Source organism: Hyaena hyaena, unplaced genomic scaffold (genome assembly GCF_003009895.1).
Source record: "Hyaena hyaena isolate Hyena2069 unplaced genomic scaffold, ASM300989v1 scaffold_88, whole genome shotgun sequence".
NCBI lineage: Eukaryota > Metazoa > Chordata > Mammalia > Carnivora > Hyaenidae > Hyaena > Hyaena hyaena.
Window position 1 is genome coordinate 884,223 of NW_024080720.1, and position 20,984 is coordinate 905,206.

General features: G+C 40.5%; 1 protein-coding gene across 1 annotated transcript in view; it reads left to right on the top strand.

The window, feature by feature from the left end:
- The window catches only part of LOC120233278 (transmembrane protein 180-like), a 38,711-nt gene extending 18,359 nt beyond the window's left edge, over positions 1-20,352 (top strand). Inside the window, exons 6-7 of the mRNA XM_039234433.1 lie at positions 2,592-2,714; positions 20,028-20,352. Coding sequence (XP_039090364.1) covers positions 2,592-2,714; positions 20,028-20,160 — 256 coding nt within the window. The 3' untranslated portion in view covers positions 20,161-20,352. The remainder of the gene's footprint in view (positions 1-2,591; positions 2,715-20,027) is intronic.
- Positions 20,353-20,984: the final 632 nt, after the last annotated feature.

A 20,984-nucleotide genomic window follows, 5' to 3' on the forward strand; every position in this document is an offset into this window, starting at 1 on the left:
CACTGGATTTATAGGTTTATTTATCTGACGTAACTTAGTTATCAAAAATGATATGGCAGGATGGCACAAAAATAGACACATAGACCAATGGAATAGAATCGAGAACTCAGAATTGGACCCACAAATGTACGGCCAACTAATCTTTGACAAAGTGGGAAAGAGTATCCAATGGAAAAAAGACAGCCTCTTTAACAGATGGTGCTGGGAAAACTGGACAGCAACATGCAGAAGAATGAAACTAGATCACTTTGTCACACCATACACCAAAATAAACTCAAAATGGATAAAGGACCTGAATGTGAGACAGGAAACCATCAAAACCCTAGAGGAGAAAGCAGGAAACAACCTCCTTGACCTCAACCACAGCAATTTCTTACTTGACACATCCCCAAAGGCAAGGGAATCAAGAGCAAAAATGAACTATTGGGACCTCATCATGATAAAAAGCTTCTGCATGGCAAAGGAAACAATCCATAAAACTAGTAGGCAACTGACAGAATGGGAAAAGATAGTTGCAAATGACATGTCAGATAAAGGGCTAGTATCCAATATCTATAAGCAACTCACCAAACTCCACACCCGGAAAACAAATAATCCAGTGAAGAAATGGGCAGAAGACATAAACAAACACTTCTCCAAAGTGGACATCCAGATAGCCAACAGACACACGAAATGATGCTCAGCATCTCTCCTCATCAGGGAAATACAAATCAAAAACCACACTGAGATACCAGCTCATGCCGGTCAGAGTGGCGTAAATGAACAAATCAGAAGACTCTAGATGCTTGTGAGGATGTGGAGAAACGGGCACCCTCCTACACTGTTGGTGGGAATGTAAACTGGTGCAGCCCCTCTGGAAAAACAGTGTGGAGGTTCCTCAAAAAATTAACAATAGAACTCCCCTACGACCCAGCAATAGCACTGCTAGGAATTTACCCAAGGGATACAGGAGTGCTGATGAATAGGGGCACGTGTACCCCAATGTTCACAGCAGCGCTCTCAACAATAGCCAAAACATGGAAAGAGCCTAAGTGTCCATCAACAGATGAATGGATCAAGAAGACGTGGTTTGGGGCGCCTGGGTGGCTTAGTCGGTTAAGCGTCCGACTTTCGCTTAGGTCATGATCTCGCGGTTCGTGGGTTCGAGCCCCGCGTCGGGCTCTGTGCTGACTGCCGGCTCAGAGCCTGGAGCCTGTTTCAATCTGTGACTCCCTCTCTCTCTGACCCTCCCCTGCTCACGCTGTCTCTGTCTCTCTCTCCTAGAAATAAATAAAACATTAAAAAAAATTTAAAAAAAAAAAAAAAAAAGAAGACGTGGTTTATCTATACGATGGAATACCACATGACAATGAGAAAGAATGAAATCTGGCCATGTGTAGCAACATGGATGGAACTTGAGGGTGTTATGCTGAGCAAAATAAGTCAGGCAGATGCTTCAGATTCTGTATCTCCCTCACTCTCTGACCCTCCCCTGCTCATGCTGTTTGTCTCTCTCAGAAATAAACAAAACATTAAAAAAAATAAGACAGGCAGAGAAGGACAGACACCATATGTTTTCATGTATAGTTGGATTAGGAGGAACTTAACGGAGGACCATGGGGGAGGAGAAGGGGAAAGATAGTTGGGGAGAGGGAGGGAGGCAATCCATGAGAGACTCTTGAATGCTGAGAACGAACTGAGGGCTAATGGGAGTGGGGGAGAGGAGAAGGGGGGTGATGCGTACGGAGGAGGGCACTTGTTGGGATGAGCACTGGGTGTTATATGGAAACCAACTTGACAATAAACTATAAAAAAAAATGATATGGCATGATCCATACTTAGAGTACATTCAAGTAATCCTTAATGAAATCTGGGCTGAGACACTTAGGTGTGAATCCCAGTTCTACTACTTACTAGCTCTGTGACGGTGGACAAGTTAATCTATTCATCCTACTCTAAAATAGGAATGACAGTGTCTTCATAGGATTGTTGTGGGGTTTACAGGTTTGCATTTTTTAAAAAGTAGGTTCCATGCCCAATGTGGGGCTTGAATTCATGACTCTGAGCTCAAGAGTCACATGCTCTACCAACTAAGCTAGCCAGGTGCCTCTGTGGTGGGATTTAAATGACTTACCACAGGGGTGGTTGGGGGCTCCAGTTGGTTAAGTGTCCAACTCTTGGTTCTAAATCAGGTCACAGTCTCACAGTTTGTGGGTTCAAACCCTATGTCAGGCTCTGCACTGACAGTGTGGAGCCTGTTAAGGATTCTTTCTCTCTCCCTCTTTCTCTGCCCTCCCCAATGTGAGCTCTCTCTCTCTTTTTTTCAAATTAAATAAATAAACTTTAAAAATTAAAAAAAAATGACTTAACAGTACAGGGCACATACAGCTCTCATTAATTGAGCATGTAAGAGTCTAGATCTCTTTGATCTGTTTCTTCATTGAAATAGTTTTGTTCTTCTAACTTTATAACCACTGTGACTAAGAGGTTAATATTCTATAGCTACTATACTATTTCTATTATTGTCTAGTTAGAGTCAAGGAGGACTTAATTGACAAAAAGGTCCTTGATTTCTGTGTGATACAGACCCATGCTATCTTTGCCTGTTTCAGGTCACCCCTTTCCTCAATGGTTTTTGGCATCAATGCTTTGTTTACCAAACCTGCTCAGTCTTTAGCTCCCATGATGATACTCTTTAAGCTAAAACAGTATGGATACGGAAACCCAGATAAAAGGTAGAGTAAAAATGCCTTTGAAATAATGTAAAGAAACTATGAAATGAAACTCAACCTTTTACATTGATTACTAGGCAATTATCTTGGACTTTGGATATTATTAGTCATTAATTCATAGATCTTGATTAAGCTATAGTAGAGAGTATTAATGTCAAAGGAATTTCCATAAGAGTATCTTTAAGGGTATTCTTTAAATTATACTACAGGGGCGCCTGGGTGGCTTAGTCGGTTAAGCATCCGACTTTCACTTAGGTCATGATCTCACGGTTCGTGGGTTCAAGCCCCGCGTCGGGCCCTGTGCTGACTGCCAGCTCAGAGCCTGGAGCCTGTTTCGGTCTGTGACTCCCTCTCTCTCTGACCCTCCCCTGCTCACGCTGTCTCTCTCTCTCCTAGAAATAAATAAAACATTAAAAATAAAATAAAATAAAATAAATTATACTACAAATATCAGGGTGCCTGGGTGGCTCAGTCGGTTAAGCATCCGACTTCGGCTCAGGTCATGATCTCATGGTTCATGGGTTCGAGTCCCAAGTTGGGCTCTGTGCTGACAGCTCAGAGCCTGGAGCCTGTTTCAGATTCTGTATCTCCCTCTCTCTCTGACTCTCCCCTTTTCATTCTCTCTCTCTCTCTCTCTCTCTCTCTCCATCTCTCCATCTGTTCCTCCCCACCCTTGCATGCCCCCTGTCTCTCATAAACTACCAAAAAAAGGGGTGCTTGGAATACAAGATGAATAGGAGCCTCTAAGGAGTCCCACAGATTATAAAATACTGTGGTAAGGGCTCTACCAGAAGCATAAAATTGTGCACAGTGATAATACAGACAAGAGATTCCTCATTCAGTCTGCCTGGGGCAGGGAGGCACCTCAGAGAAAAGGGGGTTCCTGAGCTGAGCTTTGAGTGCTGAGTTGGATTTCACCTCCTGAACACTGAAGAACATCATTCCAGGCAGAGAAAACAGCATGGAAAATGTCTGGAAGCACAAGAGAACTCTTAATAAGCTATTCATTTATTCACTGAACAAACATCATTGAGAGTCTACTATGTTCTAGGCTCTGTGATAGGGCAGTGAACAGCAGTGAATGAGACAACAGAAATCTCAGCCCTCCTAGAGCTCAGGTTCTAAGTGGGAGACAGGCAGACAAAAACTTAAATAAAATACATAGTATGTTAGTTGGCAACAAGTTCTTTGGTGAAAAATAAAAGAAGAAGGGGAATAAGAAGGGTTGGGGAAAACTGCATTTTTAATTAGAGTGATGGGGAAGGCCCCAGGAGATGACATTTGAATAAAAGCAAGGAGATGGGAGGGTACCTTGGCAGCTCTCTGGGGGAAGGGTATTCCTAGTAGAAAACACAGCAAGTGCAGAAAACAGAGAGCTACCATGCCTGGCTTTCTAGATCTCACAAGGAAGCTGGTGTGGCTGGAGCAGAGGAAGCAAGAGGAAGCCAGGTCTAGTAGGTCCTTACAGCCCTGCTTTGTTACTTTGGTTTCACTATGTCATATATGGTGGTAGTGAAGTGAGGCAGTGGAGGATTGATTTATTTTTTTTTTATTTGCTTTATTTTTTAGAGAAGTTTTAGGATCACAAGAAAATTGAGCAAAAAGTAGAGTACCTGTATATATTCGCTGCCCTCCACTAGGTACAGCCTCCCCCACATCAACAGAGTGGTACACTGGTTACAATCAATGAACCTACACAGATACATCATTATCACCCAAAGTCCATACTTTACATTAGGATTCACTCTTGGTGTTGTACATTCTGTGGGTTTTAATGCATGTGTAATGACGTGTATCCACCATTACAGTGTAATAGAGAATAGATTTACTGCCCTAAAAAATCCTCTGTGCTCCACCTATTCATCCTACTCTCCACCTTAACTCCAACAAGCAGTGATCTTTTTACTGTCTCCATGATTTGCCTTTCTCAGAATGTCTGATAGTTGGAATCATATACTATGTAGCCTTTTCAGATAGGTTTCTTTCACTTAGTGACATGCATCTAGGTTTCCTCCATGTCTTTTCATGGCTTAATAGCATGATTAATATTCCATTGTTTGGATGTACATTTCATTTATTTGTTCACTAACTTAAAGACATCTTGGTTGCTTCCAAGGTTTGGCAGTTATGAATCGAGCTGTTATAACCACCCATATGCAGCTTTTTGTGTGGATATAAGTTTTCAATTCCTTTGGGTAAATACCAATGAGCACATTTGCTGAACTGTGTAATAAGAGTATGTTGGGGCACCTGGGTGGCTTAGTCGGTTAAGCGTCCGACTTTCGCTTGAGGTCATGATCTCGCAGTTCGTGGGTTCGGGCCCCGCGTCGGGCTCTGTGCTGACTGCAGCTCAGAGCCTGGAGCCTGTTTCAGAGTCTGTGTCTCCCTCTCTCTCTGACCCTCCCCTGCTCACGCTGTANGAGCCTGGAGCCTGTTTCAGAGTCTGTGTCTCCCTCTCTCTCTGACCCTCCCCTGCTCACGCTGTATCTCTCTCTCTCTCTCTCTCTCTCTCCTAGAAATAAATAAAACATTAAAAAAAAAAAAAAGAGTATGTTTAGTGTTGTAAGAAAGAGCCAGACTGTTTTTGAAAGAGGCTGTACCATTTTAAATTCCCATCAGCAAAGTAATAAAGAGTTCTTGTTGCTCCGCCTCCTTATCAGCATTTGGTGTTGTCAGTGTTTTGGACTTTAGCCATTTTAACAGGTGTGTATCTCATTTTAATTTGCAGTTTCCTAATGACTTATGATGTGGAACATATTTTAATATGCTCATTTGCCATTTGTATGTCTTTGGTGACGTGTCTGTTCAGGTCTTTTGCCCATGTTTTAATCAGGTTATTCATTTTCTTTTCTTTTTTTTTCTTTTTAATTTTTTTTCCCAGTGTTTTTATTTATTTCTAAGAGAGAGAGCGTGAGCAGGGGAGGGTCAGAGAGAGAGGGAGACACAGAATCTGAAACAGGCTCCAGGCTCTGAGCTGGCAGTCAGCACAGAGCCCAACGCGGGGCTCGAACCCACAAACTGCGAGATCATGACCTAAGCGAAAGTCGGACGCTTCACCGACTAAGCCACCCAGGCGCCCCAGTTTATTCATTTTCTTGTTGTTGAGTATTAGGATTTCTTTGCATATTATGGATAACAATCCTTTATCAGATATGCTTTTTGCAAATATTTTCTCCCAGTCTGTGGCTTATCTTCTCATTCTCTTGACAATGTTTTTGGCAGAGCAGAAGTTTTTAATTTTTTTTAATTTTTTTAATTTATTTCTAGGAAAGAGAGAGACAGCGTGAGCAGGGGAGGGTCAGAGAGAGAGGGAGACACAGACTCTGAAACAGGCTCCAGGCTCTGAGCTGGCAGTCAGCACAGAGCTCGACGCAGGGCTCGAACCCACGAACCACGAGATCATGACCTAAGTGAAAGTCGGACGCTTAACCGACTAAGCCACCCAGGCGCCCCAGAAGTTTTTAGTTTTAATGAAGTCCAATTTATCAATTATTTGTTTCCTAGATTGTACTGTTCGTGTTGTATCTGAAAAGTCATCACTATACCCAAGTCACCCAGATTTTCTCCTGTGTTAACTTCCAAAATTTTATAGTTCTGTACTTTACCTTTAGGTCTGTGATATGTTGTGGTTAATTTTTGTAAAGGTATAAGGTCTAGATTCATTTTTCACATGTAGATGTCCAGTTGTTTCAGTACCATTTGTTGAAAAGACTACTTTTTTCCTGTATTGTATTACCTTTGCACCTTTGTCAGAGATCAGTTGATTACATTTATGTGGATCTATTTCTGGCCTCTCTATTCCATTACATTGATCTATTTGTCATTTTGCCAATACCATACTATATTGATTATTGTAGCTTTATAGTAAGTCTTAATGTCAGGTAATGCTGGTCCACTGACTTTGCTCTTCTTCAGTATCGTGTTGGCTATTGCCTTTCCATATAAATTTTAGAATCAGTTTGTTGATATCCACAAAATAACCTTCTGGGATTTCGATTGGAATTGAGTTAAATCTATAGATCAAGTTAGGAAGAACTGACATCTTTTCTTTTAAGATAGAAATTTTTAATTTATTTTTATTAATGTTTTATTTATTTCTAAGAGAGAGACAGCATGAGCAGGAGAGGGTCAGAGAGAGAGGGTGACACAGAATCCGAAACAGGCTCCAGGCTCTGAGCTAGCTGTCAGCACAGAGCCTGATGTGGGGCTCAAACCCATGGGCTATGAGATCATGACCTGAGCCGAAGTCGGACGCTTAACCAACTGAGCCACCCAGGTGCCCCGAAAAACTGACATCTTGACAATATTGAATCTTCCTATCCATGAACATGGAATATCTTTCCATTTATTTAGTTAATTTTTTATTTCTTTCATCAGAGTTTTATAGTTTTCCTCATATAGATCTTATACATGTTTGTTATATTTATACCTAAAATCTTTATTTATTTTTTATTGTTTGTTTATTTCAGAGAGAGAGAGTGTGTGTGTGTGTGTGTGAGCAGGGGAGAGGCAGAAGGAGATGGGGAGAGAATCTTAAGCAGGCTTCATGCCTAGCATGGAGCCCAATGCGGGTCTTCATCTTATGAGCCATGAGATCATAACCCAAGCTGAAATCAAGAGTTGTACTCTGAATTGACTGAGTCACCCAGAGCCCCTAAAGTCTTTCATTTTTAGGATGCTAGTGTAAATTGTGTTATATTTTTAATTCTAAGTTTCACTTGTTTATCACTGATATATAGGAAAGCAATTGACTTTTGTATATTAACCTTATATCTTGCAACCTTGCTATAATTGCTTATTAGTTCCAGGAAGTTTTTGTTGTTGATGACTCTTTTGGATTTTCTATTCTATGTAGCCAAGGATTTATTTTTTAAAGTTTTTCTTACAGGGACACCTGGGTGTCTCAGTCATTTGAGCATACGACTTTGGCTCAGGTCATGATCTCACAGTTCATGAGTTCAAGCCCTGCATCAGGCTCTGTGCTGACAGCTCAGTGCTGACAGCTCAGAGCCTGGAGCCTGCTTCAGATTCTGTGTCTGTCTCTCTCTGTCCCTCCCCTGCTCTCTCTCTCAAAAATAAATAAACATTTTAAAAAGTATTAAAGTTTTTCTTACACTCCCTCATTTTATTATGAACATTTTCATTTACAGATATACAAAAAAAGTTGAAAAAGATGTCTAGGGAAGACTCATATATTCACCAGCTAGGTTCAACTATTTATATTTACCTATATTTATTTTATCACATATATTTCTTAAAGTTTTATTTATTTATTTTGAGAGAGAGAGAGAGCAAGGGAGGGGCAGAGAGGGAGGTAGAGAGAATCCTAAACAAGGCTCTGTGCTGCCAGTGCAGAGCCTAACATGGGGTTCAGTCCCCTGAACTATGAGATACTGACCTAAGCTGAAGTCGAGTTGGCTGCTCAACTGACTGAGCCACCCAGGTGCCCCCTCACAACTTTTTATTATGAAAAATTTCAAACACACAAAAAAGTTGAAAAAATATAGAGAGAAATCCATATACCCACTCCCTAGATTCAACAGTTGTTAACGTTTTGTCATATCAGCTTTATCAGTATCTATGTGCATATGTGTTCTCAGAGCTATTTTAAGGTTAAGTTGCAGATGTAGTGGCACTTCATACATCTTATAATTTATATATATCTTATAGTTTAGTATACACCTCTTAGAAATAAAATCATTCTGACTGGAGAGTTTTTATCTGAGTAATGACCTAATTTGGTATACACTTTAACAGCATCCCTCTGGCTGCTGTGTTGAGAATAGACTGGATGAGGGAAAGGAGTAAGACATGGAAACCTGTATTAAGTAACATATGATATATCATGCTGATGAAAGCTGGAGGGAGGTAAGGCTGGAAAGGAAATCAGGGGCTGATTAAAGAACCTGTATGCTAGATTTAGATGTTCTTAATCTTATATATCAGGGTTTCCCAAATATGATTACTTTTTTGGCTTTTGTTGTATGATTACTCTCTGTACTGTTATTTGCTAAATATTTTTTTAAATTATGAACATAAAAAAAATCTTAAATGTCTTAAGTAATTTAGACACAAAATAATTCATTTGGTGGGTTTCACTCTTTTCTAACACAAAACACTTAACCATTAGACTAAAAAGAGCAATTGTGTAACATCTGAAATTTGTCAGATGTACTACCAGGAATACAGATGTTGTTCTTTGGGAAAGACTGCTATAGATAAAGGAAATCATTGGAAGTTTTTAAGCTGGGACAGACATAATCTGAATTTTGTTTTAGAACATTCTGGCAATTGTATAAAACAAGGATTAGAGAAGGACAAAAGTTAAAGCTTTGTTACTCGTTGCCTATTGTGTAACAAGTGCTTTGGATACAAAGTAAATGAAACAGATTGCTGCCATTAAGGAGCCTAGAATCTAGTAAGGGAGACATGAGGATAATTTCAGTACGGAGTGGAGTTATTATAATTAAAACTATATGCAAGATATAATGGTGGCTAAAAGGTGCGTATTATCAAGTCCAGGAAGGTAACACAGAGGAAAAGGTACTTCAGTTGGGTTTCAATGGAGGTGTTAATAGGGTAGAGATTGGAGGTAGTGCGGGAAGAGTAATGGTACATGCAAAGCATGGACATGTAAAATGACACTGTATTCATTCAACGAATATTTACTGAACCCTTACTATATATCAGGTTCTATAGAAGCCCTAAAGCACAAAAAGACAAAAGATGAAGCCCCCACTCTGAATAAGATCAGTGTCAATTACAGTGAAAATCATAATTCTATATGTTAAGTATTATTGATAGATGTAAGCATGCTGTGTGTGTACACCTAACTAAGCATGTAATTCAGACTGGGTCGCAAAGAAATGATCTTTCAGATAAATTTTGATAATGTAAAAGGAGTCTGTGCATATACAGAGAGGCATGAGATCATGTGACATGGCTGGAGGAACCTAAATGGTTTAGAAGGACTTGAGAAGTGTGGGTTTGATCTTAAAAGGAATGGAATATTATTATTATTAAATCAAGGAGTCATAATATCAGATTTGCTTTTGAAAACATCACCCTGCAGTGTAGATAATGGTTTGAAAGGAGGTTAGCAGAATTGCAAAGAACAGTTTGAAGGCCAATGAACTGCTTTTATATGAGAATACTAGTGTGGGCCTGAACTAAAGCAATGTAACATGGAAGGCAAAGAAGAGATTGACATGAGAGAAAGTGAGTTAGAATCAACAGAACTTGGTGATACTTCTTATAGAGGCATGACTTACAACTAGATAATTGTGTGTTGGGAAATGAGTTGAGTATACACAGGAATTAAATGTGGACTGTTCTGGACAGCATTTCTTCTATAGAATCTGAAGGAATTCTTTCTTAATCCCAGCTTCTATGTCTACTAAGTCAATGTTTTCCATCTACACTGGGGAAGTTGCTTGAAATCTGGGTAACATCAAAAGTCTCAAGCAGTGTTGCAGAAGAAAACCATGGTTTTCTTCTTTCATGGCTGAAAAAGGAGAGGAACAGAATCTGGGGTAGAAAGGATTCAAAGCTCATTTGTTGATAGATGTAAGAGAAATAATAAGGGGTGCATTTAACCTGTGTCCCTCTACATTTTTCTTGAGAATAGAGGCCCTAAAGTAATGTTTCTCAACCTTGTGGCACATTAGAATCACTTGGGGCTTGAAAAAGTCCTGATGTCCAAGCCATACCCTAGACCTGTTAAATCAGTATCTCTGGAGTGTAGGATCCAGGCATCAGTATTATTAATTTATTCATTTAAACAAGGTTTAATCACTATTTTTGAGAGAGAGACAGAGAGAGAGACAGAGACAGAGTACAAGTAGGGGCAGGGCAGAGAGAAAGAGACACATACACAGAATCCGAAGCAGACTCCAGGCTCTGAGCCATTGGCACAGAGCCTGATGTGGGGCTCAAACCAATGAACTGCAAGATCATGACCTGAGCCGAAGTTGGACGCTTAACTGACTGAGCCACCCAGGTGCCCGCCATCAGTATTTTTTAAAGCTCACTAGCTTATTCTATTGTGCAGCCAATGTGGAGAACCTAGAGATTTATTTCCTTGGAAACAGAGGCTCTACAGACTAATTCTTGTTGATTTGGGCATAGATACTTGACAACCAGGCACGTTGGCAAACTAGTCTCATGGTCCAGTAAGCAATTTTAGAGATATAAACTTATTTAGGGCACTCAAGGACCATTTATCTTTGAGCGATAACTTAACATTTAGCATCTGGTGGCCTTACGTAGCTAATGCTAATCTGAGAGTGTCTGACTGAAGTCCAGAGGCCAACTGCACACTTAACAGGATATGGCTAGGCTATTAGAGAGTGCTTTGAGATTCACAGTATGATGAATTTAGCAAATGTCTATTTGAAATAAATTTCATTCTTGTAGGGGAATTTTCTAATATCTGATTCATATTTTACTGTTACAATATGCAGAACTGTATGGTTCAAGGGTATTTTTCTTGCCCCTGCCATTTTTGAAAGATGGTCTGTGATTTCTTGATATAGTTAGAGAAATGTTGGTTCTAAGGGACATATTATTTTATCAAGTTTGATAGATCTATTTTCTTCTTACTGACCTACAGTAATACTACTCAGTAGCCCATAAATGTAATGGTCAGTTTATTGAGAATGGAGATTCATAAATGGGGTACTTGGGCAAGAAAACCAATGTGTACTCTCTCCTAATTATAGGGGGATAAGATACTTCATGTCATAATATTAGAAACTGCTTCTCTTAATCATTTTATGCATGGATCTTCTCTTAAAAGTGCAACAAAGTCCACACTTTTCACAAGAAAATAACAATGAAATTCTAGTATATTATATTTAAAAAGGCTATTCCTTCTATTTGGCCACTTAAGCATGCTTTGCATTCTTTCTTCTGCAAACATTTGTGGAGGAGCTACTAGGTGTTAGCACTGAGCTACAGTTAGCACCTGAGATACAAGGAGGCGTAAAGCATGAGGCCTTTCGACCCTTGGGAACTCACATGGCGTTAGTGGGGGAGGCAGGCCGGAAGGTGTGGTACAATAAGCTAAGTCCAAGGTTGAGATAAGACCAGAGTGCAAGGGGAACACCAGCTGGGCACTCGGCTGCTTGTTACAGGACAGTGTACAGCACTGACTCCGTGTGGTAGCATTGTCTTGCAGTCCTGGCCCAATTCCTGCTGCTTGATAAGACATTCTGGAATGAAAAGATGCATTTCCCCAGGAGTCCAAATCTGCCAATTTATTTGTTGAATTACACGTCATCTGTGGATACTCTGCCGGAAACCAAAACAAAATCCATCACTTAAAAAATAGTCTTCTAGGGGCGCCTGAGTGGCTTAGTCGGTTAAGCCCCCGACTTTCGCTTAGGTCATGATCTCGCGGTTCATGGGTTCGAGCCCCGCGTTGGGCTCTGTGCTGACTGCCAGCTCAGAGCCTGGAGCCTGTTTCAGAGTCTGTGACTCCCTCTCTCTCTGACCCTCCCCTGCTCACGCTGTCTCTCTCTCTCCTAGAAATAAATAAAACATTAAAAAAAAAATTTTAAAAATAGTCTTCTAGATCTATATAGCCAAGTGTGTTTAAAATTTTTTTTAAATTTATGTTTATTTATTTTTTAGAGAGAGAGCACAAGTGGGGAAGTGGCAGAGAGAGAGGGAGACACAGAACCTGAAGCAGGCTCCAGGCTGCTGGCAGCACAGAGCTGAATGCAGGGCTTGAACTCAGGACCACAAGATCATGACCTGAGGGGCAGTCAGATGCTCAACCAACTGAGCCACCCAGGTGTCCATAACTAAGTATGTTTTCAAATGCCGTTGTACAGCTTTTCCTTTGCTTCTCTTTTGTCTGAAAGCCTTAAAATACTTCAAAAATTACACTTGCAATAAAAGTTTAGAAAATGGCTTGTCCTGGGCCACCTGGGTGGCTCAGTCAGTTAAGTGCCTGACTTCGCTCAGGTCATGATCTCATGGTTTGTGGGTTCAAGCCCCGCGTCGGGCTCTGTGCTGACAGCTCAGAACCTGGAGCCTGTCTTTGGATTTTGTATCTTCCTCTCTCTCTGGCCCTCCCCTGCTCACACTGTCTCTCTCTCTCAAAAATAAAACATTTTAAAAAATTTTAAAAAAAAGAAAATGAATTGCTTCAGGGTGAATAATTGACAAATAAAAAGTAACCTCAAGGTTTTGTCTTTTAAGTAATGAAAATATTCTTAGTGTTTAGTTATATGTAGCTAATCATTAAAATCAATTTTAAAGCTGTTTTTGGAAAACAACTGCTTTCTGTAGTGATTTTCTATAGCAACAGCCTGGAAATTTTCAGGCAAGGACTCTCTTCTGCTTATTTAATGAATTTGGTTTCATATTAGGACTGAATTGGTGGGTTTATTCAGTATTAAAGATTAGGTTACCTAGACTAGAAGTGAGCTAGTCTTATGTATTATACTTGGTGCTGGTGAATTTTGTTCTTTCAAGCTGTCAATTCAATTAGCATACTGTTGATTCTGAAATACTTATTGTAAATTCCTTGATTACTGTTTTTTTAAGTTTTATTTATTTATTTTGAGCGAAGGGAAGGGCAGAGAGAGGAGAGAGAGAGAGAGAATCGCAGGCGGGCCCTGCACTGTGAGCTTAAGACTGATGAAGGGCTTGAACTTATGAACCGTGAGATCATGACCCGAGTCAGAGCTGGACACTTAACTGACTAAGCCAACCAGGTGCCCCTTTTTGATTAATGTTTTTACATTTCGTGACCTAGGAAGCCATTGAAGCATAGAGATTTGAATAGGAAAAACAAATAAACAAACAACCCTTTCTCTGAAAAGCGCATGCAGTTTACTATAAGGACCCCTGGGAGAGCAAGAAATAGTCAGCAGTTGGACACTCCATGCATTCAGAGCAAATTGTAAGATATGATTTCCCCTCCCACATCACTGTTTGGGAAGATAAGATTAAAAATGTATACAAAATAGGGGTGCCTACGTGGCTCAGTTGCTTAAGTGTCTGACTTTGGCTCAAGTCATGATCTTACAGTTTGTGGGTTCGAGCCCTGCTTCAGGCTCTGTGCTGACAGCTCAGAGCCTGGAGCCTGCTTTGGATTCTGTGTCTCCCTCTCTCTCTGCCCCTTTACCTGTTCAAGCTCTCTCTCTGTCTCTCTCTCTCTCTCTCTCTCACGAAATATAAATAAACATTAAAAAATTATTTTTAAATGTATATAAAATATTATAGTTGCAAAGAAGTGTGTACATATAAGCATATACATTTGTTGGGATTGCTAGAATTTGGGATAATCAGTTTTTAACAGTGTTCCATGCTAAGTCCATTTGCCAAGTAACATGAACATGAGCACGTGTAACATTCTAAATTAAGAACATTTGGCCTAAAAGATTATGATTTAAGCTAAATCAGTTTACTCATGGTGTATCAGAAATGGGGTTGTGATGGGAGATTTTGTTAAGGAAACTATCCACAAATTTGTAGGACCACAATAATATATATTCTGTGTCTTACCACCACAGAATTATCAATGGTTTTGATTTCTTTCCTATTGGCTGCTTCTTTTCCTCTGTATATAAGAGTTATAATGTTGTCATTTGCAACAACATGGAAGGAACTAGAGTATATTATGTTAAGGGACATAAGTCAGAGAAAGACAAATATATGATTTCACTCATATGTGGAATTTAAGAAACAAAGCAGATGAACATAGGGGAAGGGAATGAAAAGTAAGATAAAAACAGAGGGATGGAAACCATAAAAGACTTAAATATAGAGAACAAACTGAGGGTTGCTGTAGGGGAGGTGGCGGGGATGAGCTAAATGGGTGATGGATATTAAGGCACCTGGGATGAGCCCTGGGTGTTATATGTAAGTGATGAATCACTGAATTGTAGTCCTGAAATAATACTACACTATATGTTAACTAACTTGAATTTAGATTAAAAAAAAAAAAAAAAAGAGTTATGTTCCATTGCAAAGGGACCACCTGAGGACAAGATTATGTCCAAAAGAGGAGATAATCAACTTCAGGGTTTCGTTTGTTTGTTTTTGGGGGGTTTTCCCAGTAAATATTATACTGCTGCTTTTTCCTAGTCTTTTTTTTTTTTTAATGTTTATTTATTTGAGAGAGAGAGAGATTGGGCATACATGAGAGCAGGGGAGAAGCAGGGGAAGGGGGACAGAGGATCTGAAGTAGGTTCTGTGCTGACAGTGCAGTTGAGCCTGTTGCAGGGCTGGAACTCATGAACTGTCAGATCATGACGTGAGCCAAAGTCGGATGCTCAAGTGACTGAGCCACCCAGGTGCCCTTCTAGTTAATCTTTATAGGTGGAAACATTAACAATAACTCCCAATGCCTGGTGGCTCAGTCTTGATCTCATGGTTCTTGAGTTCAAGCCCCATGTTGGGCTCCATGCTGACAGTGGGGTGCCTGGTTGAGATCCTCTCTCTCTTGCTCTCTGTCTCTCAAAATAAAAAATAAACTTAAAAATAAAAATCCAAGATAAAAACACAATAGCCCCAACCTCTGGCAAAGAAGTGTAGGGATATAGACCCTTACCCTTCCACATCAGCAATGTGATCATAGTTAGTGTTCTTGACATTTGTTATAGTCCATTGACTTTCATTCAGATCTTCTGAATTCATTTCTGTGGAAAGTATATGACTTTATTCTTTTTTTTTCTTAATGTTTTTTTATTTATTTTTGAGAGTCAGAGAGAGAGACAGTGCGAGCAGGGGAGGGTCAGAGAGAGGGAGACACAGAATCTGAAGACAGGCTCCAGGCACTGAGCTAGCTGTCAGCATGGAGCCCGACATGGGGCTCGAGCCCACAAATGGTAAGATCATGACCTGAGTTGAAGTCAGATGCTTAACCAACTGAGCACCCAGGCGCCCCATGACTTTATTCTTTAAAAATGTTTTTTTTTCATCTAAATTCATATTATAAATTCCATTTTCTCGTGGAGAGATTTTTAGTTCACATTGAGATGAGAAACCCAGCTCCAAGCTGTGGAGCTTCAGGCAAATTTGTTTTTAACTTTTTTAGTTTATTTATTTATTTTGAGAGAGAGAGAGAGAGCGAGAGCGAGTGAGCAGAGGGGCAGAGAGAGAGAGAATTCCATGCAAGCCCCATGCTAACAGCATAGAGCCCAATACAGGGCTTGAACTCACAAACCGTGAGATCTTGACCTGAGCTGAAAGCAAGAGTCAGGTGCTTAATTGGCCGAGCCACCCAGGCACCCCAAACTTTGGGCAATTTAATTAACCTAGTTAAGCCATAGTGTCTTCTTCAGGGTTATTGTGAAAATCTGTAGCAGTGACAAAAAAGCGTCAAATAGGGCCAGGCACATACAAACCTGCAATACATGCGATGCCATCACTATTCTTACAAGGGGCTCATCAGGCTGGCCCTAGAAAGGAGAAGTTACCTTTCTCTTCTTGAGAGCAAAGAGGGACTCAAAATTTCCAAATCTTAATTCAGAAGTTTCTATATTGCCACAAAACAATATTATTATTTAGCAGGTGTAAGACAAGAAAATGAAGAAAAAGACACCAAACGACAATATTTTAGAATGTTCTAACCTGCAGGTAGGTACTTCTTTTTGTGAAAGCAGAACATTATGAGAGCATATCAGGTGCAAAAATTTTTCCATAAGTAAAAGTGCAATTGCTATTATTATAAGATAACATTAAAGATATGTGTTTATTGCCTCTTTGCCTCCACTACAATATATATACACTTTGTTGACGGTAAGGATCAGTGCTGATTTACTCCATAGGGCAAACACTTCAAACAGTAAGTGTGCAATAAATATTTATTAAGTGAACAAAGCTATAAGCGAGTCTTAGGAATTATTTTTCTACCAGAGATTCATTCAAAACTGTGAAGGTTAGAATTGACATTCTGAAAGCATAAAAGCCCAACTGGTCAATAGATTCAACCATATCCAGGTAGAGTGAACATAATGTGAAAGAGGAAAAGAAATTCTCTAAATCCTGGGCATCTTTTCCAGATTAGAATGACATTTTAAGAGAATGAGAGGGAATCTTAAGAAAGGAGCAGAAAGACCAGGGAGACTTTTGAAGAGCATCAAGTGATTCAGTGAAGTGGTAGGGAAATGACCTTTGCTCTGGCCGGCATGAAACATTAAAATGGTTGCAGCTTCAGTAATAACAACGTAACCCTGCAAGAACTAGGTCTTAAGCCACAACATGGTAGTTCTCAGCTTGCTTTACTCATCCCGTTCATCCCCCTGCCTTTTCTTGAACTTTTAGCCTAAGGCTTTCTGTCTGCAGTATTGTTAGCATGCTCACAGGAGGCTTTGCCTCTGCAGATTACCACAGGTGTCCCCCACGCCCCCGCGGCCAGTGAAAAAAAGAGAAAAAGACCGTTCTGTCTTGGAGAGCAGATGTCTCCCAGAGAAAGCCCTTGGCAGCCGAAATCCAATTTTTTGATATTTCCGAAACTGGGATCTGTTATAACTAGAAAATGCTGAAGGATAATGGGCTCCTGCTGCTAACCAAACACTCAGATAAGATGCACAGAAGTGCCTTGGCCAAGCAGAAACCAGTCTTTTCATAAAACACTGGGCTTTTGAGCACACATTTTAGTAATTCTGTGACTAGCAGCTCATGGTCATGGCTCTGTGGTTCTTTTCTCCTTTAAAGGTCTTGATGAGGCCAATTCCTTTCTTCTTTGTGTTTGAGAAATGTGTGATTTAGGCTGCTTCAAACTGAAACTTGAGTTTCCATTACTTTTTTGGCATCTCATACCCATTGTCTGTCTGGTTCTCTCTCATCTGGTCTTGTGGTTCTAATCAGTGAACAAAGGTGGTGAGAGAAGCATCATGCTTGTGTGCACCTACGTCTTGTTCAAAAGTACAACCATGACCTTGTCTTCTTCTCAATCTCGAAACCTGTGCTCAGCCGTTTCAAACCTCCCGTGTCCTTGTTAGTAATGGCCAATTAGAAATCACTGAATCTTTTCCCTATAATGGTCAGAGTCTGCCAATTTATGGTAATTTGGATATTCATGCCAATTGGGAAAGGTACATTATTCAAGTCACTTTGGCTGTAAGTGACAGAAGCCCAATGCAGGCTAGATTAATAAAAAGAAACTTGCCAGCTCCTGTAACTGAAAGGTCAGGCAAACGTGGATCTGGGTAGCTACTCGGATGATGATAGGAACCTGTTTCTCTGGCTTTCCTTCTATATTGAGTGCAGTCTTTTACCATATGGCTGCAAGATAACTCCAGGCTTACTTGGGCCCAACAGCCTAAGATCCTAAAGGAAACAAACATGTACATTTGTTCTATTCACACAGCAGAAGTCCTCCGGCCAAGGTTTCTATTCACAGAGCAGAAGTCCCCCGGCCAACCTTGAAAAGCTTTATGTGAGTCACGTGCCCATCCCTGAGTCAGTAGTTGTAGCCCGAGGCTGGAGTTTTCTCTGATGAGGTCTGACCTTGTGCCTGATCTTAGGGGTGGGAGCTGGGCAGTCAGTTGGTGTGGGAAAAGGGGAGAGGATTTTTCTTAAAGGAAGGAATGCAGGGCAGACACACCACCACATGCCCCCCCAAAATGAGTTTTTTCCATAGATAGTTTGGGTGGAGCAGAAGAGACACCACATATCAGTGGCACCCTTAGTGCCTCTGTTACTTCCAGAGGCTGTAGTAGGTATGTGTTGATGGCCCAGCCTATGACCCAAGCCTCTGTGTTTGTCTCAGAGCCCAGAAAGTAGCAGCACAAGAACAGTGGGTCGGGTAGGTCATTATCAATCACTTCTTGGACCAAGTAGGACTTGAGATGAAGGCTGGTCTTGTGGAACACTGATTGGGCCAGTCCTAACAAATGCAGTCCAGCCCAGAGCACCAAGAGCATTCCCAGCTATGGCTTCTGAGAAGGAGGTAGTGATAGTTGGAGTTTTTGCACATAAGTCTAAGTATAGGCCTTCTAGTTAATGCCTACTAACCCTTCAGATCTAAGCTCGAATATTGCCTCCTCAGGGGAGCCTCCTCTGGACTCCACTTGCCAAGAGCAGGCCAGACCCTCTGGTTATGTGCTCCTGTCTAATACCATGTGCTTTTCCATCACAGCACTTAATGCAGTGACCTTTGTTTTTAATAATTTTTTTAATGTTTATTTATTTTTGAGAAAGAGAGACACACAGAGCGTGAATGGGGGAGGGGCAGAGAGAGAGAGAGAGGGAGACACAGAATCTGAAACAGAGCTGTCAGCACAGAGCCTGACATGGGGCTCGAACTTGGGAATGGTGAGCCGAAGTAAGACATTTAACTGGCTGAGCTGCCCAGGCACCCTCTTAATGCAGTGATCCTAGTCACCATATGTAGATCACTCTTATCTGTGACTGCTTGATTGAGGTCTGGTTTCTGCACCAGGAGGTGAGCTCCTTGAAGGTGGGAATTCTCAGTGTTGCCTACCATTGAATACCCCGTACTTAGTCTAATGCCAACACATTAATAATCACATAGTGCCGTTTTTTAAAAAGATGAATGAGTGATACCTAGTCTTTGGTAATAGTAGCTGATTTTAGTATGAAAATATAACAAACCACCTCTCCTCCTTCCTAAACTATCAGATAGCTTGACCTTTTAAATTAGTTCCTCACTTGGCTGAAGGAATGAGGATATATTCGAGATACACTAGGTGACCACAAAGCAACTGAAGACTGGATAATCAGTCCTCAAATAATCAGGAGCCCTCTGTTAGTGTATGTGATTTAAATGAAGGGAAAAACAAAAAGATCTATCAGGAGCTTAATGAAGAACCACAGGATCTGGGAGCTTAGTGCAAGTTCTTGGCAGAAAACCAGGGCATGCTACTCCTAAATATTACTATTAACTGTAGTTTCTTTTTGTAACCTCTAATTGTGTTGGATGGAGGTAAGTTTACTGATAAATATGAATGCCAAATCCCCACCACTTTGTTTAAAACATGTTGGAGGGTAATTTCAAGACTGAAGTATTATGAGCGTGTGCGTGTATGTACCTATGCCTTGCGCCTTACCTCCACCCTCCGTCTTCCCGTGTACTGTGTGTGGTCCTTCAGGACAGCTGTGTGACTTCCCATCAGGCATCAAGACCACCCATTTACATGTCAGACTCCTCTGGTATGGGCAACTGGAAGGTAGGGATTATTCAATTATTTGGGGAAAAATCTAGATTTAATAAAATTTCTGTTACTTTTTGAAAGCAAAACTTTTCTGAAGCCTTTTGTTATATAGTTTTGGATTAGTAAGAGATAACACTAGAGACACTAATTATGTTTTAAATCTTTTTTTTTTTTTCCCTAGTACAATTTTAGATCTTCGTGATGCTATGTTTAATTTGATTTGCCTGGTGCCCCTTGGCATTGCAGTAATTCAGATTCTGGTTTGGAGTCCATTCTCGATGAGGAGAAAGACAGACTACACAGGGGCTCTTTAAGGGCAATGCTTGACTAGCATGGGATTCAAACAAAACCTCAGTTGTTTATCTATTCTACAGAGATTACATTCTACCAGAAGACAAAACTGTATTTTCTAACCCCTAATTTGTTTAGAAAATAAAACACATAAAACAAATACAACATGTTTTATGGCATTTTGACTACTATAATAAACTAATAAGAAAGTTAAATATGAGTTCAGACCTCTCTGTTGGCTGTTTCCAAGTGGTCTTGCGGCCTGGTCACAACCTGTTACTCTTTACCCTTGAGTTGCTATGTGAGTTCCTTCAGTTTCCCAGAGTCCGCCTGATTGTGCATGGCATTCCCTTTATTTTTATTTTATTATTATTTTTTAAGTAGCCATCATGCCCAGTGTAGAGCCCAAGGCGGGTCTTGACCTCATGACCCTGAGATCAAGATCTGAGCTGAGATCAAGAGTCAGATGCTTGACCAGCTAGGCCACCCAGACTCCCCCTACTTCCTTTTATTTTAAGACTCATACTGATTCTTCAACTGATTATATTAGTGAAGACATCTTTCTTTCTTTTTTCTTTATCCTTTTTGTTAGGTAATGCTGCAACACCATCATCTGTAGATTCTCCTGTGACTGATAGTCGTCACATTTGGGAGATTCAGGGGCCAATATAAGAGAACCCTGTGACTGGCTTAGTCACAGAGCTTTTGGTTATGAAGGAACAGGAATTCAACTTCAGCAACCTTAAATAAAGAGGGGATTCTCGTTAGGATTACAGTAGGCAAATTCATAGGCATCAGGGACAGGAAATAAAATAGAGTTGATTCATACAAGGACTAGAGTGAGAAG